This window comes from Octodon degus, unplaced genomic scaffold (assembly GCF_000260255.1).
Source record: "Octodon degus isolate 3935 unplaced genomic scaffold, OctDeg1.0 scaffold00148, whole genome shotgun sequence".
Taxonomy (NCBI): domain Eukaryota; kingdom Metazoa; phylum Chordata; class Mammalia; order Rodentia; family Octodontidae; genus Octodon; species Octodon degus.
This window is the reverse complement of record NW_004524724.1, coordinates 6,067,792-6,085,389: the sequence shown is the minus strand read 5'-3', so window position 1 is coordinate 6,085,389 and position 17,598 is coordinate 6,067,792. Positions and strand designations below refer to the sequence as shown.

The 17,598-nt window shown below is 50.9% G+C and overlaps 1 protein-coding gene across 2 annotated transcripts in view; it reads right to left on the bottom strand.

The window, feature by feature from the left end:
* The window catches only part of Sntb1 (syntrophin beta 1), a 227,324-nt gene extending 222,208 nt beyond the window's left edge, over positions 1–5,116 (bottom strand). Inside the window, exon 1 of one of the 2 annotated variants that reach the window (XM_023702316.1) lies at positions 4,310–5,116. In XM_023702316.1, the coding sequence (XP_023558084.1) occupies positions 4,310–4,853 (544 nt within the window). In that variant the 5' untranslated portion in view covers positions 4,854–5,116. The remainder of the gene's footprint in view (positions 1–4,309) is intronic. The other variant, XM_004642264.2, reaches the window with a different exon arrangement.
* Positions 5,117–17,598: the final 12,482 nt, after the last annotated feature.

The following is a 17,598-nucleotide window of genomic DNA, read 5'->3' as shown; positions in this document are numbered from 1 at the left end:
GCATTACACTGATTGTTAAAGTTAAATTAGAGATAGACTTCTCTGTATGAAATTCACATCAAACCAACAGGAAGAGCGTTTTCCAGTTTGCTGCTGGAGTGTGCATGAGACCTGAATTCGCAGGATTTTAGCAGAATTGTGTCGCGTGATGCATTAACCCACCTGCCTAGCTTTGCAAGAGCCATACGAGCCCAAGAAATACAGTGTCTCATTGCGAGACAGACAGAGAGAGAGAGAGAGAGAGAGAGAGAGAGAGAGAGAGAGAGAGAGACTGTTAAAAATAAGATCCCGGATTGCAAGATTCTCATGGCAAGGTTCTTGGGTGTTCTCTAAGAATCTGAGTATCTGAAACAAAGTAAGATTATTTAAAGCTCAAATTTGCTTCCAACTTTGCCAGAAAAAGTACTGCCCCCATCCCCAGCAAAAGTGACCTTCCTATGCCCTCGGCCTCCAGGGATCCTGGAAGCAGCCGGAGGGAGGGGACTGTGGGCCACAGCTGTGGGAAGAGCTGCCCTTGGCTTTCTTCTTTGAGTCTCTACTCATTCTGCTCCAGTTCTGTTGAGACCTTTTGGATCAGGGACTGTTCTGCCTACTGCCTACCCCAAACGCCACACTTGGACAGGAACATTCCAGAACATTCTGAACACCTCCATCTCAGCGAGGTTGTGGAGAAGGCCACTGATCCGTGCCTCAAAAGTTACAGAAAGGCTGGCATTTCCAAACGCTATTTTCCTGATGGATCCAGGACAGCAACCACTCTCCCTGCACACCCAGGACTGCTGATGATGTTTCTCGCGTGTGCCTCGCTCAGCCCGCAGAGCTCCAGCCGCATTCTCGTCTACGTGAACGGTCTTCCCTGTGATCAGTGTCCACTGTCTGCACTTGTACTATGATGACTTCTGACCTCCAGTCCCACCCGTAGATGCAGCGTATTTACTCTCTGAGTCTGAGTGAGAGCTGAGGCTCCTCGCTGCCGTAGTTCGACCTCCTTGTGGAGCCACTTCCTTGCCATAGCTCGGCACAGGAGGTTTTAAGGACTCAGCACCCCACCTATCCTTTCCTTTCATGTGCACCACACAATGGCTGCTTCCAGCATCCTCCAGGGGTGGAAAGAATGCCTTGCACGCAGTCTCCACCTGTCTCACATGCAGTGTTGCTAAGAGGTTAAAGGTCAGCTCCATCTGGAAGCCTCCTGGCTGTGTCACTGCGACTCCAACTAGTGACTGTTTCTAAGCTGATTTCCTTAGGGGTCCTCTAGCTGCAGCATGAATAAGTCCCAGGAAGGCCTGGCACGCGTTCCAAGTGCTCACCACACGGTAGGCATAGGCTTGATCTCGCCTCAGATTATAATTCATGCCTAGGACTCCCGGAGGATGGGCTCTCCCAGTTTTACTGGGTACTTTTTTGTGTGGGGGGGGGATAGGAGGCAGGGTATCATTAGGTAGCCCAGGCTGGCCTTAAACTCTCAGCCATCCTCCTGCCTCAGTTTCCCACATGCTAGGATTATGGGCATGGGTCACCACACCCCAGGGCATTACAGACTTAATATCAAAAAATCCAACTAAGAAACGTAATTCTAGTAAAGAGGAAAGGACAGCCCTCTTAGAAGAGGCAAGTTCATTTTTATTTCATTAAATTGTAAAAATACAGCAGGCATTTATCGGATGAATCGCTCCCCCAAAACGCCGTTCGGTCGGCAGCGCCCTAAAGCAAACAGGTCTGGCAGTCTCCTACTCGTGTTCTGCAGACGAGGTCGCAGAGGCAGGAGGAGATCACACGTGTCGCAGAATCTAGGACCAGAAAGTGCGACAGAAACTGGCTGATCGGATTTCACCTTGCAGAGGCAGCAACTCTCCACTAGGCGGCGCATACAAAGAAATGAGGCGCCTAAGGGAGGCTACTGGGGTATGCCACCGACCATGCGCACCCGCAAGAGCAAACACAAAAAGCAATCTAAGTATTAACTGTGCATTCACCATCAAAACATACCTTTAAAACATCTTTCTAGTTCTAGCCCAACCAGGTTACATCCCTAAAGCCTCTCTTTTGAGGAAATTCTGGAGCCAGCACGGCATCTCAGGGGGAAGCAGCTCTGTGTTCAGAAAGGTGGGGAGGAGTTCTAAAGATGCTCCCTTCAAGCCTGCTGTGGCAGCGCACGCCTGTGATCCCAGCACTCGGGAGGCTGAGGCAGGAGGATCCCTGCGAGTTCGAGGCCAGCCCGGACTACACAGCAAGACCCTGTCTCCAAAAAACTAAAGAAGTCCCTTCACGTGGGAATACCGGAGGGGGCCAGGCTTCCACACGGAGGCCTGTGACATTCTCACTCTAGGCTTGACAATTAAGAAGGCTACCATCACGTGGACGGACAGCAAGGGCCAGCAAACACTTTTTTTTTTTTTTTTTTTTTTGTGGAACTGGGGATTGAACTCAGGTCCTTGCACTTGCCAGGCAAGCGCTTATTGTACTGAGCCATCTCCCCAGCCCCTCGCAAACACTTTGACACAGACAAAAAGCCACTGGTTTTGGGTTTGTTTTGTTTGGGAGTTTTCCGAGCCCATCTCAGTTCCTAGCTCAGGCTGGCCTGGCACTCACTTTGACCCTCCTGCCTCGGCCTCAGGCTACAGGAGTGCACCACCATATCTGGCAAGAGACGCGGCATTCTGAGAAGTGCCTGCACTTCGGTCTCGCATTAGCCGCCAGTTTCTGAAAACTGAGGTTGGGGATAAGCAGAACCACAGTGACTGTTACTTGGGAGCGCCATCCTAGGAATGTCGCAAGCAGGGTTTTACAGAATTCACTTTCCACTTCCCTTCTCAAGAAAGTCATGTGACTGCCTTTCTTTCTAAATCTAAGTTTGCTTTTGCTACCAGGAGTCACCTTTTCTTCCTCTTTTGGGGAGGGCGGATTTTTTTTTTTTTTTTTTTTTTTTTTTTTTTTTTAGCTCTTCAGCAAATCATTACTCACCAAACTGAAACCATGGAGCAGGAAAGAGGGGACTGGACCATGACAATGCCTTAAATAAAGTTGACTTGTCTTCTGTCCCCTGATCCCTGGATCTCCAGAACCACTGCAGGCAGAGCAGGTGCCCAGCAGTACCATCCAAGCCACACTCACCCCGTCCCACCTGCCAGTTGTCACCTAAGCCAGCACACACATGCACTCAGAAAACCGTTTCAGTCTCCTTATGTTAATCATCAAGCCACCAGCAGCAGCCTCTGCCTTCTGGACCCAGGGTGGTAATTCAATAGGAAACCATCACCAATCCTCTGGACAAGTAAGGCACGACAACAACAAAACACCCTTTGTATTTGAGGCCAGGGGCTGGGCCATCACATACCAGGGATCTATCTGCAGGAGCGGTCGCCCGACTGGGAAAGTTGGTTTCCCAACTGTCAACTTTCTCAGTGTCTCGTGCCAGCCCAAGAGGTGAGCAGGACACTGCCCTCAGCCCTGGCCAGGGCTTCACAACGCCCCTAACTTCAAGGTCTCCTTGGAAGGGCGGCGGCAGAGCCAGCTCCCTCATGCATGCGCTGTGCACTTGCACCTACCCCAGAGAGGTTGCTAACTGAACGCAGGACCTGAGACAGCCCCGTCCACAGACTGGGAGCACGAGGAAGCAGGTGATGCCCAGGGCAGCAGGAAGACTTCTCCCTGCCGGGTTACCACCCTGCCGCTGGCCTTTCTCCCCACCCATCTGGATTTGGGACCAACTGGTGGGTTTTTACTCCCATTCAGTAATATGGGGCTGGGACAACAGACCTCAGGATACATGTCTGAGTTCCCTGCCTGCACGGTCCCTGTCAGAGTTAAGGCCACGTAGCTCTGAGGTAGCTCTGAGATGACTCCGGGAAAGCAGGCAGAAAAGCCCACTTCCCTTCCTTCATCCCAAAGGGAGCTGGAATCCGGACAGACCGGCCTGGCACAGCGGGGAGATGGCTAGCGCCTAAGCTAAACTGCAGCCCCGCTCTGGACGCTTGGCCGGGCTCCCCGCACGGCCGGCCAGCACGCGCACCCAGACACCAGCGGAGTTGACGCTCCCACCGCCACCTCTCTGGCGGCCCCGCGGGCAGGGGCGTCGGGACAAGGCAGCGACCTGTGTGTGCGGCAAGGAGTCCCGGCTCGCTGTCTCTTCACGTACGCTCTATTTCCCGGGCCACCGGTGCTCCTCCACCTCGCTCGGATTATCCGCGGATGGAGGCGGACGCCCGGCCGCGGGGACAAGTGACACCCCGGGTGGGCAGAAGCTGTCAAACTGCAGCGCCTTCGTGCGCACGGCCCCCGCCCGAGGCGCACGAGCGCGGGACCTCACCTTCCAGCAGCACCTCCTTGCCCGCGCGTTTCAGCGCCTGCACCGCCTCGTCGTGCGTGGCGTCCCGCAGGTCGGCGCCGTTCACCGACAGGATGGCGTCGCCCACGTACAGGGCCTGGGTCTGGTCGGCCGCCAGCCCCTGGAAGATCTTGCTGATGAGAATGGGCATCTTGTTCTCGCGGCCGCCCTTGATGCTGATGCCCAGGCCGCCCAGCTCCTGCTTCAGCACCCTCACGCCGCGCTTCTGGCTGCACACGGCCTCGGGCACGCGCTCGGGTGCGTCGGTGACGGCGGTGCGGACCCCGGCCGGGGACTCCGGGGGCCCTGCGCCCCGGCCCCGCGAGCCCTGCGCCGCCGCGCCCAGCCCGTTGTGCGCCGCCGCCGCCGCGCCGTCCTCGCCGCTCAGGACCAGGGCGTCCTCGCCCAAGTTCGCCAGAACTTTGTGCCAGCGGTCGCGCACCGAAACTTCCAGCAGCCCGCTGCGCTGCGCCCGGCCACCCCCGCCGCCCGCCGGCCCGGTCGCCGCCACCGCCGCTAGCGCCATCTTTCCGGCATGCTCAGGGCGCCCTGCGATTGCGCCCGGGCAGGCGGGGAAGGGCTGCGGCGGGCGGGGAGGAGCGCGCCCCGCGGAGACCGCGCCGCGGGACCTCGGACGCACCGCGCGCCGGCGCTGCAGCCGCGCGTCCCCTCTCCGGATCCGGGCTGGGTGGAGCCACCTGCGGGGAGGCGAGGCCGGCACTGGGGAGGGGACGAAATAAAGGCCGCTGCTACATTGCAAAACCCCAGGCGGGGGCGGCGCGGCGCGGGAGGACCGGAGGAGGCGAGGCGGGGCGGGGCGGTACTCGGGCGCCGCGCCCCGGCCTTCACCTGTCCCGCCCGGGCGGCGCGGGTGCAGGCTCTGTCCTCGCCACGCCGCTCTCCCGCCTTGCCCCCTGCGGTGTGCGCCTGCAGCCCCGACGCCCGCGCTGTCCTCCTAGCCACCCCGTGGCCTTGTTCCCTCCAGAGGTCCAGCTGCTGACCTAGGGCCTGAGCTGACCCGGACCCCAGCGGAAGCGGCGGCCTGGGACCTGAAACCCAAACAGTGAACCCCAGATGAAGCGGCTGTAGCCCCTGAGCGCCCTAAATCTTCTGTCCCAAAATGCACATTTATTCACAGGGGCTCGAGACAGATTTCTGGGCCCTGAGATTTCAACAGGTCACTGCCTGCCTGGAGCACACACTCCTGGGGCGCTCTCTGGGGACCCTAGATTCCAAAGGGGAAGTCCCCCACTTAAAAGCCCAAGACCGGCTGCATCACAAAGTTCCTGCCGCTAGCTGCACTTTCCTAAGGGGCAATATTGTCTTTTTCAGTTGCCTAATGGGATGACCGGGAAATGCCGCTGAACCCCAGGGTGGCTAGATGTCCCCAGAGGCTCCCTGCCCTTGAACCTGACAGGTTCCCTGAGACTCAAAGCAGCTCCCACAACCCTGGCTAGGTGGCGGGAGCATCTCATTGACACCCCCCCCCCTCCACCATTCTTCCCAGTTCTGCTCATACCTGAGGGTGAATTTAACCTATTGAGGTGAATGACAAAACCCTCACCGAACTCCTCAGGCTTCCCTCTGATGTGCGCTGCCCCACCTCCAGCCTTGCAGCACGGCCAACCCTTTCCACCAGGAGGCTTAACTTACACGAACTCTAGGCAGTGACAACTCCGGACATTTTTGACATTTTTCCTCCGGGAGCCCTGGGTGAATGCAGATGTATTAGGCTCCCCACTTGGTGGCATTTTTTAAAACCATTTTTTCCTAAAAACGCTTTATTCTTTAGTGCCAAGGTGTCCACAACAGGCACAGCAGCCCCCGGGGCTCTTGTCCTTGTGTGTGCAGGATGGCCAGGGAGCTGGGAAGGGAAGCTGGTTAGGCCCAGCCCTCTGCTAGGACCTGAGGACTCTCGCACTTCCTCGAGGGTGAAACTGGACCCTGGGTGTGAGCATTCCAAGCCTAGGCCCAAGCCCAGACCGAGAGCGGCAACAGAATGCCAGCGTGAAGGTTTAGAAATCCAAACCAGTCGGCTCCGGACCTGAAATTCTCCCCCAGCAGCATACCTGCCTCTGGCCTTCGTAGCCAGGTCATGTGGGAGACCAGACAGGACCGCAGGTAATTTATTGATTTGCCATGAGCAGTCGCAGGCCATGGGGTGGGACTTTCTCAGAATCTCTGTGCTAAGCACATTCTTTCTGCATGAGCAAATGCACATGGAAGGCAGACATTGCATCAGAGTGAGGGGAGACGCGTTCTGGGGAGCACTGGGCCAGGCTCGTGAGTTGGCTGAAACGCCCCTGGCACTGGGACTGCAGCCCGTCTGAGCACTTGGCACTCACTGACCTAGTGCTCCCGAGAGTCTCTGGTGTGTTTGCCATGGTCGCAGTTCCAGTCCCAGGGGAAGGAGCAGGTTTAATAATGCACCTGGGTCGTGTAATTAGCAAGTGGCCGAGTTGGAATTCAAAACCAGCTACCAAGGTGTGGACTTTAACCATGGTGCCTGTGCCCCTGTGTGCATGTGTACCCTTGGCCTGGCCTTTCCACTGGGGAGGACCTAGGGCTGCCCTTCTCAGCCCACGGTGTAGAATGTTGGAGAACACCAGCCTCCCTCTCCTGACACCTTCACCTTTAGAAAGGCTGTTGCTTAGTCTAGTGGCCACTAGCGGTCTTGTGCGCTGGGAGCCCTTTCGGACCCATCTGACAGCTCTGCGTGTCTGTTGTCTGATTATTCATGTTGACTCCTGGAGGTGAGCCTCGCTGACCTCATTTCTTAGTTCTTGCTGGGAATATTGCAGCTTCATCACACTCACAGCTTGGGCTGATGAGTCTCTGTCCCCCTGTGGACGCCGTGTTAGCTTTCCAGCTCTACAGCAAACACCTGAGATAATCATCTTAGAAAGCGGAAAGGTTGCTGCAGGCCCAGCTTCCGTTCTGTGATGGATTGGCCTTGCTACTTAGGGCCTACATCTTGGAGAAAACGTAAGTATGGTGGAGTTCATCCGTGGCCCAGAAGGAAAAGAGAGAAAGCAAAGGGACTGGGGCCCCTAGCGCATTCAGGGCGGTGACCCAGTGGCCTGAAGGCCTTGCACAGAGTCCTAGGCGCACACACATGCGCACACACCCCATAGCACCAAGCCAGAGGCCAAGTTGCTGCTGCCCCAGACTGTGTAGAATGCCCCTTTTAAGGTTAGTGGCTGGAACTTCAGGACTCCTTGTGTTATACACAGTGGCTCAAGGCCAGCGCTCGCGCTCACTGAAAACGTCACCCATGTTCTGGGTGTGGCTGCTGAGGCTCAAGGTGTGCTCTTCGGTGCAGCTCGGTTCTGTGCTCCAGGAAGGTCGCCTGCAGCTTCATCACCAGCCTGGCCTCAGCCCGGCTCCGTCCTCACGCTGCCCTGTTTCCCACCAGGCCCGCACCGGGGTGCTTCTCTAGGGCCCACATAATCTTGCAGATCTTTGGCTGGGCTTAGACTCTTTGTTTTGGACTTGTGTTTTATTGTTAGTATTTTAATTCTAAATATATATGGGAAACAGCGTGATAAGACACTAGAAAGTAAAATGAATACACAATGTGTAATCATCAAACCAGGTTGTAGCATTTCCATTAGGCAAATATTTTAAATTTGTTATTCATAATGCATATTTATTTGGGTTTTAATTACAATTTTCCGTTCTGTTTTTTATTTCTATTTGTTTATTTTGTATTTTAGGGAAAGGTCTACAGTGTGTTCAGGATCTCACTACTAGATTGGACCTGTAGTGATCTGCCTGTTTACAGCCTCCCAAAAGCTGGGATTACAGGCACGCACCACCATCCCCAGTCTGAATTGTGGTTTCAGCACACCTCGGGTGCATGGCCGGCATGGCAGGCTTGAGGACTGAACCTCTGGCCCCTGTGCCTGCTTGCGGGTGCTTTAATCCACTGAGCTATTTGGCTGGCCAAATTTGCAGTTCTCAATGTAAACTTTGAGAAGTTTTCTCTTGATTTCATGGACTGTCAAATGAATCTTCATATGATCTTACTGGACACTGAAAGTCAGTCAAAAGTCTTCACAGGCAGAAAGAAATACAATTTAAATAAATACCATATACTATGAAGAATACTTAAACATGCATATTTAAGACTGCAAACTGTCCTATAAAGGGCAACTTAAGGGCTAGTCAGATAGCTCAGTAGACTAAAGTGCCCCCAGGGCACGCTGAGACAGCGATTGAGACTGGACGTGGTAGCCCTCGCCTGTAATCCCAGTGCTTGGGAGGCTGAAAACAGGAGGATCACTATAAGTCTGATCTACATAGTGAGGCCCTGTAGATCCAGTACTAAATACATAAAAAAGACAATCTCCCTTATTAGTTCAGGAATATAAAAACATAATGTCTTTGCAGGTTCACTGTCCATTTGCGGCACACGGCAAACACGCTTGCGGCAGGTAGTGGGCACACACATGGGCATGGCTCTCCATCCCTTCGTCCCCTCCACTCTACAAAAGTGGGCTGGACTTGTGGGAGCCAGTGACGCTCTGCTCTGCTCAGGAGCCCAAGACACATGATGGAGAAACAGCCAGCAGCGAGGATCGAGGACTGCCTGCGTGACCCACAGTTCATCGTGCACCACTCACTCCAGCCTGGGCATTGCTGGAGCTGCTGGGCTCAGGGACAGACAGGCTGCCCAGGGGACTACTGGAGGTGATGCTGTGGAGCACCACCTCGTGACTAAGTGGCCTCTGCACACATGGGTGACAAAGAGAATGCTGCTTGCCCAGGTCTAGAGAGGAGGTGCCAGGCACAAGGACGGGCAAAGGACCTGGACAGAGCAGTGCCTGTCTGGTTCCATGTGAAAATCTGGGACAGCTTCTGGGAGGAAGAGCACAGGGGAGATTCCCGGCCACATCTCCAGGAGGTCCTCCTGGCTCTCTCTGGACCTCCACAACCACGCAGAGTCATTCTGAGGAGCTGTCATGATTTGCAGTCGTAGCTGTGGTTACAGAATAAGTAAAATCTACCTGATAGCACACATGCTTCAGGACTTAGGGTTGGAAATGCCGATCGCTGCCCTTCAGACATGGTTTCCTAAGAAGAGACTCAGGGAATCTGGAAGGCATCATTTTCAGTATGCAAAACAGGCAGATGGTGAGGAAGAAGAAACGGGGCGGCCTCTTATACCTGGGGGACAGTAGCGGGCAGAATGAAAGAGGAGCTGGGGGGATTCTCTGAATGCAGAGCTCCCAGGTGCAGCCTACATGTTTGGCTACACGAGGATCAACCTCTTCCAAAGCACCGAGCTGGGTTCCTGTGGTGGGGACACCAGTGCCACAAAGATTGGAGGGACAGGTGATAAAGAGCACACGCTAGAGTGAAGGGCTGAATACCAATGAGTCTGGAAGCAGCCAGCGTCCAGATTCCAGGTCCTAGTGCCGGATTAGTAATTCTTATTTTAAAGATGGAGTGCTATGACCACTGAGGGACTTGGGGTTGGGACACAGGAATGGGAGGGTAGGCAGTGTCCTGGGAGCACCCCAGGTGGCTAATAGGCATGTTGTCGCTTTGAAAGTGTTGGGAGACACGCTCCATTGCATAGGGTGGGCAGGGCCTTGGTAAACCAACAGTCTGCCACCCGGATCCTCAGGCAGCCAGTCATCAGGTGAGTAATCTCATTCCTCTCAATCCGGAATTTCCATGGCCAGCCCGCAGCATAGCTGCGTGGTATCAGTTGTTCATCCTCTTACTGGGTTCTTCCTAGGCTTTCCTTCCGTAATTGTGATTTAATATGAAGTGTCCCCTGAACATTCATGTGTGGAAGGCTTGGTCCCCAAGGAAGTGGTGCTCTGAGATGGGGCTCAGAGAGGAGCTTTTATCATGAGGACTGAAGTGGATCAATCTGCTGATGAGCTCATTAGCTGAAAGGAAGATTCGGAGGTAAGGCCCAGTGGGCGGAAGCTTGTCCCCTGTGCTACCTCCGATGGGCGCACCTCAACCCAGCCCCTCCGCTGAGGCTCTTCCCTCTGCTTCCTGGCTGAGGTGAGCAGCCTTTCTCCCCGCAGGCCCTTCCACCATGTTACCTCTGCCTCACCACAGGCCTTGAGCGATGGGGCCGGCGGATCGCAGACTGAACTCTCTGAAACCCGCAGCCATAATACATCTTTCCTCACTGGAGCTGTTTCCTGGTGTTCCCTCACACTGATGGAAAGGGGACTATGACAGCCTGCTGCTGAAAGAGACTTTATACCATTAGGTTAATATTTCTGATAAAGATTTGAGTCACTCTTCCTAGGTTGTGCAGCTGATCCTGTTTCGAATCATGGAACGAGAGGCTTAGAGACATGTTGGACATAGTGGATTTGCGGACTCCTAGGAGGCACAATATTCCAACACAGACTGGGAACTTGAACATGTTGGCCAAAGTAGGCACGCCATATGGGGAGTCAAAGAAAAATAAGAAAGAAGTCAATGTTTCATTAAGATACATCTTCAAAATAAGATGAAATGAAATTTAAAATAACTCAGAACTTTATTAAGCTTGTCTTCAGATTCCAAAACAAACTGCTTATTAAATTTTAGGAGAACCTTTGCTGTCAGGGACCTAAGTGCTGTCTAATCCACGCCCCATCCGCCGTCATGTCCTTCACGTCCTGTGTGAAGGTATTTCTGAGTACCTCTCTTCTAAACCATGAGAAACATCTCACTTCCTTCCTGACCCGGCCTGCTCACGCCTGGTAGTAAGCTTTTGTTGATAAACTCAGCCGACCTCTCCCTCTGGGTCCCCCAGTTTCCTCTCAGATGTCCTCTATGTCAGCTGTTTGGCCTCAGCTCTCCAGCCGTTGATGTGGCTGTGTGCAAATTCTCCTTTATCCTAGACTATTTCCTCTTCTCCTCTTCTGCGGCAACTCTCCTTTTCCTGCAGCTCTGCTTTCCGTGACTTCACTTACCTCCACTCAGTCACACTCAGTTCTGTTACCTGTGCTCTGAAAATATGCAAAGCAAATTCCACAAAAAACATTTCAGAAATTCTCAGCAGTGCAATGGATTCTGCACCATCCCGTCCTGTCCCACACGGGGCGTGAGTCATGCCTTGGCCCAGGTCTCTGCGCTGTGTATTTTGTCCCCCCGTGGTGGGTGAGAGAGATCACATTCATGTATCTCTTATTAGAGCATACTTCCATAATTGTTTTATGGTGTGTGTGTGTGTGTGTGTGTATGTGTGTATTAAGGATTGAATTCAAGGCCTTTGTACTGAGCTACATCCCCAGATGTTTTGTTGTTGTTGTCTTATTTCTTTTTATTTTGAGCCAGGCTCTCACTAAATCAGTAGGTTGGGGAAGCCAGGCTCAAACTTGCAATCCTCCTGCCTCAGCCTCCCAGAGTTCCGGGAGTACAGATGTGTATCATCATGCCTGGCTGTTGTTAACTTCTTATTATGCTTAATTCATAAGTAAAATTTTACCACAGGTATGCACAGGTAGGAAAAACACAGTATGCACAGGGCCCTGTGTCATTCAAGGTGTCAGGCATTCATTGAGAAACCTGGAACACAGCCCACATAGAGGTGGGGGCAACTGTATTCCGTAACTCTACCAGAAACGTTGATAGGCCCCAGCTGCCACGTTGCTAACCCTACTGCCTTTTCTTGGAGGGGATTCAACTTCCGTTCTGGATCACTCAAAGATTCCTTTTGCTGCCTAACAATACTTCCACACGTGCAATGACTATGTCTGTTAATTTTTCATCATTTAACAAAGTAGCATTTTTATCAAACTATCTTCTAGCTTTCCTAGCAATACAGATCTACTTTAGATGACTTAAGCCCCCAGATCACGTTTTTTCCTAGCCAAAGTCTGCTTCGCTATTATCAATAAGACATGAATGTATTTGAGAACTTTTCATGTGTTCTGCACTGAACTGAGTTTCTGACTCAGAAACACCCTTTCACTTCTTGACCTTAATTTTTTCTCCTATAAAGTGATAGATTCCTTAAGATGTTCCACTAAATGCAAAGTTTGCTTCTGATTTGGTAGGCAACAATGATGCAGTAAGAATCAATAATCTGATTGGGAAATCTTGGAAGATGATCTTAGTACTTCCAGGCTTGCAATTCTGAAGTTCAGATATTCAGATAAAGGAGCGGTTCCATGGTGGGAGACAAATTGAACTCCATGGAAGAGAAAGGTTTTGAGCTTGGCATTAAAGGACACACAGGCTTCAAAGCTAGCAATGGGAGAGGCATTTCTGAATGGAAGACCATCTTGGCAGGACGAAAAGGATGGGAAGGTTTTCTTCATTGATCAGTGGGTGGACCAGCTTGGGTGTGTTTGGGAAAGAAGTAAGACAGGGATCTAATGAGAATGTACTGTATCTCAGTAACTCTTCTCTCGTTGCTGAGACAAATACCCAACACCCAAAAGGAAGGAAGGAAAGGTTTATGTAGCTCACAGTCACTAGAGGTTTCAGTCCTCACTCAGCTGGCTCCAAGGCAGCATGGCACACGGCAGAGAGTAACCTTTCATGGCAGCTGCAAAGAGTGGAGAGCAAAGGGAGGGGCAGCAGCTCAGGCAGCAGCTAGCCTCTCAGCCCTCCTGACAGTTGAGCTGCAATTACCTGCCCCGGGGCAGCTGTGGCATCCACACCCACAATAATCAATCACGAACTCCGGAAGCCGCCCCATGACTGCATGAGACTCTGGGGGGACACCTAGACGCAAACCATAACATACTAGTACTGATCAAATGCTTGGCTTCTAATGATAGCAGCCCTGCTGATGCTAAATGTCAAGGGGTCATACCTTGGTTTGCACAGCGCGCCTGCCAGAAGATGACAAAGAACAATGTCAGCCTCAAGTGTAGCTGTTCCCTGATATGCTCCAGTCTTTCATGCTGATCAGAGCAAAACTATGGCTGCTGACAGCTCCAAGGTTCCTGGTGCCCAGCTTGGCTTCCAGAAAGGAAACTCTTTCTCCTCATTTCAATTAGACAAAAAAAGAAATCCAAAGGAAGAAGGAAACCTGGTGATTGTGCTGGGCTCACACGGTGAGCTATAGACAGATGCAGTGATTGACAGCCCACATCGAGGCACCAGGGGGAGGGTGGGGAGGGCAGACAATTCATCAAAATAAAAAGATGTGTTTACCAGAACAGACTTTGAGAGAAGGCAGGCGCAGACCAAATTATGGCTCTTCACTGTAGATAAATTGAGATCTTACTGTTGAATTTATCATAGATGTGCTGGCGAGACTTTCATTTCTCCTAATCAAGGGAGAAGGGAATGAGAACAAATACTGGGGGCTGCCTGAGGCAGGGGCTGGCTATGAAGGGCCGTGCTGCCTTGGCAGGGTTTCTCACACGCAACGGGAACACTGATTCCTGGAGAGCCGAAGGCAGGAGAGCGAGGAGATGGCTCGGTAGCCCGGGCAGGGCAGGAGAGAAGTAGAGTTGTGTGGACCCAAACGGGGTGGGAAGAGGGTTGAGTGGTTGATGATGATCTCCTTGATAAAGGACTAGGAGAAGAAGCAGGCCAGCAAGGCCGAATCAGCTTTTGTTAATCGTTTCCAACGGCAACTCTAGGATCCACTTGTATTCATCTGCCCAAGGCTCAGCCACTCTGTGAATACTCCAGGAAGAATTTTAGAGGATGATCATGCAGACACCAAGATCTGTAACCTAGGTGTACATTTTGCTATGACACACAAATTACACACTCTTACCGCCCATTCAAATCCAACAGTAGGAAGTGCTTCCGTACCTTTCCTTATTCGCATTCACAGCTCACTGTGCTTGAGAAATCTGTCTTTAAAAAGTGAACATACTCATTCATCTTGCTGTGTCTTCAGGATAAAAGGAGATTGTTTCACAATTATTATTCCAACAGTAAAACTAACAAAACTACTGATCAATTCAAAATTTCCTTGTAGTACATATTGTCCTCAGAGCATATTCCAATAAAAATGCCCAGAGCTCCATATGGACGCTTGATCTAATTTGCCATAGAAACCTGGGCAAAGAAGCAGATTCAGATCGTCAGACATTCTATAAGCAAGGGCCCTGGGGCTCCTCAAAAATATCGTCACTGAAGCCAAGAAACTGAGTGAGGCTTGCTCAACAGTAAGGAAAACTGGAGACACGAACACCAATAAAATGCCAAATATCTATGGAGTTGTCAAGAAACTACAAGGACGTTTTGCCTGACAATTGAAGAGATTTAAGTATACCCATGTTTTGATGATATAATTCATTCAATATTACTTACATTTGCTGGGCATACAGGGATAGAAGGGCGAGAGGGAAAGTTAAAAGGATTAGGATGTGATAAACTGCAAACATGGACCTATAAAAAAGTAGCAAACTAAGGACTAGCCACATAGCTCAGCAGACTAAGCGCTTGCTTAGGTAGGCGCAGGGACCAGGGTTTGATTCCTGGCTACGCATACCCCGCCAGCCCTGCCCCGGGGCAGGCTGAGCCGGTGGAGTCCAGGTGTGGTGGCATGTGTCTGTAATCCCAGCTCTTGGGAGGCTGAACACAGGTTGATCATTACGAGACCAATCTGCGTAGTGAGATCCTGTACACACTGTCCTAAAATTAAAAAATAAATAAATAAATAAAAGTAGCAACTATTATCTGACTTGCAAATGTAGAGAGAGAAAAAAATGGAAAAGCGAGAGGAAAAAAAACTCTGAAATGGGCGTGGCAAAATGAGCGGTCAGAGAACCTACAGAAGGTTAGTAAGTATTCCTTATACAGATATTTAAATTTTTTGCAGGTTTAATTTTTTAAAAACAGAGTTGGGGATAATAATGCAGAAACCCAAGTTTCACCCAGAAGACTCCGGGGAGTCTGGTCTTAGGGAGGATCCCAGAAGCCACAGGGCAGCAGCAGGGTTCTGAGGCAAGGAAGGCTGCGCATTCAGAGAATCCTGAGCGGTGTGGCAGGGCGCCGTGGCCAGGACTCCTGTGGCCAGACGTTGCTGAAGGCAAAGCAGGACCGCACTTCCTTCTCCAGGAGTCAGTCAGTGGTTCTAGGTTCGTCAGATCCAAGAACACAGTGGGTCCTCGACAATTTGTGATAGCTGAGTAATTGTGAGGGCTTAACAGGAGAGAGAAAGAAAGCAGAATTTATGTAGCACGCCCCCCCTTATGGCAAAGGCATCCTCAGGTGCTTTCACTATTGTAATCGTTTGAGAAAATGAACAAGTTATAGATTGAAAACCTGTTTTTAATATAAAATTTCTAGGAGGAGAAGCAACTATGAAGTCAAACTCCAGATTCAAAACTCAACTCCCAATTCAGTGGCTTTGTGACATCTAAGAAAACATTCTACTCTTTTAGGCTTCCATTTACTCACTTGTAAAATACATATTTACAAACCGTTTTTATCTCATAGGGCTGTCATAAAGATTAAACAAAGTCATGATCAGAAAGCATTCGATGCTATGCCTACACAGAGCAGGGACCAATGAATTGGGAAAGTGACAATTGGCTTATAGACCAGAGAACCTCCTCTACGTTTAGGTAAAATCATGTATTGTGTGTGCACTCACTTTGAGTGTGTTGGCTCTTCTCCTCCTTTCTCTTTGCCCTCTTGTTCTCTTCCTAAAAGTAACTACAGTTTTAACAGCGCTTGAAGTACTGTTTCCAGGGCTCTGGAGACTTAGAGTCAGGGCAACATTTGACAAACCGTGGCTTGTGGACCAGTTGTAGGTTTTCCTCAGTGAGGTTTTGTGGGAACCAAGCCACACACCTTCACATATTCACTTACACATTGTCTATAGTTCCTTCCCTCCAGACAAATACCATAAAGACCAGAAAGCATCAGACATTCCTATCATGGAAGTTTATAGAGGAAGAAGTGTAGACTGAAACCTCCAGGAACTGTGAGCTAAATAAACCTTTCCTTCCTTCCTTTTGGGTGGAAGACAAATCTGAACAGTAAGATGCTATAAAAAGGCTTGGAACAACTTTTTGTTTTGATTGGGGTATTAGCTTTTGGGACCCTAGGGATCAAAGATAGGGCCCTGCACAGGCTAAACAAGCGCCCTGCCCCGAGCTACAATCCCAGCCGTACATTGTTTTTCAATTTAGAGAAGGAAAACTCGAAGTCAACGTAAGGGTCCTGCTTTGGCAAAAAGTGAGCCTCCCTGTGTATGGTGGGTACTGTTTTCACACACAAAGGAAACACCCCCAGAAGACTCAGCGCCCGAATGTGGGAGTGCCTGCGGTGGCTGGCCTATCATGCTTTCTCAGGCAGTCTTCAAGTCAACACTGAGGCAGAAGTCATCAAAGTTTCAAGAATGTGGACATGGAACACAGAAAGATAAACCTCCTCGAGGCTGTATTGATTGTGGGAGGGACCAGCGTTCAGACTTCATTCGGACAGAACCCACATCATTCTCTTGTGGGTGACCCCATCACCACTACTAATTTTTATTTATTTATTTTTCTAAATGTATTTAGTACATGGTCTACAGGGTCTCACTACACAGATCAGATTCATAGTGATCCTCCTGTTTTCAGCCTCCCAAGTGCTGGGATTACAGGTGTGCGCCACCAGGCCCAGTCTCAGTTGCCATCCCAGCATGCCCCGGGGTCAGGACCGGCACGACCCGTTCCTGCATCTGCCTGAGCAGGCCCTTTAATCTGCTGAGCTATCTGGCCAGCCACCACTATTACTTTTGACTTTCGGTTAACTGAAATTCGATGTTTTGTACCTGTGGGCTTCTGAGTGAGTGCCTGTGAAGCTATTTGAAAGAGACACCCCCAGTGGTGGACTTTTCTTCCAGACGGTGGACTTTGGCACCCCTCATGTGGTTGTGCATTCTACTCTGTCCCACAAGGCCTTTTGAAAGAAGACAACGTGTGGCTGTTCTCCTCTGTACCAGCTGCACTGTCACATCCAGCTGAGCCACTCTAGATTGCAGTCACAGCTTTCTGAGGAATGCACAACACTTTGCTTCCTTTCATAATATTATTACAATCAAGGAAATTAAAAATTCATTTTCTGATTGTTTCCTTCCCTCCTTCCTTTCCTTCTTTCTTTCTTCTTCTTCTTCTTTTTTTTCACAGAGACTTTTTTTGTTTATCCAGTAGAATTGGTTTAGGGTGAACTTAGGTTCTGTTACTAGAAGTCTGTTAAAACCATTAGTGAGCTCTTATATCTCTTTTCTCCCTAGCACTTGTGCTCGAATCCAGGGCCTCATAGATGCTAAGAAACCAGTCTACCCCTGAGCTACATCTCTAGTCCTTTGCAGAATTGTATTCTGAGACGGGGTCTTGCTAAGGTGC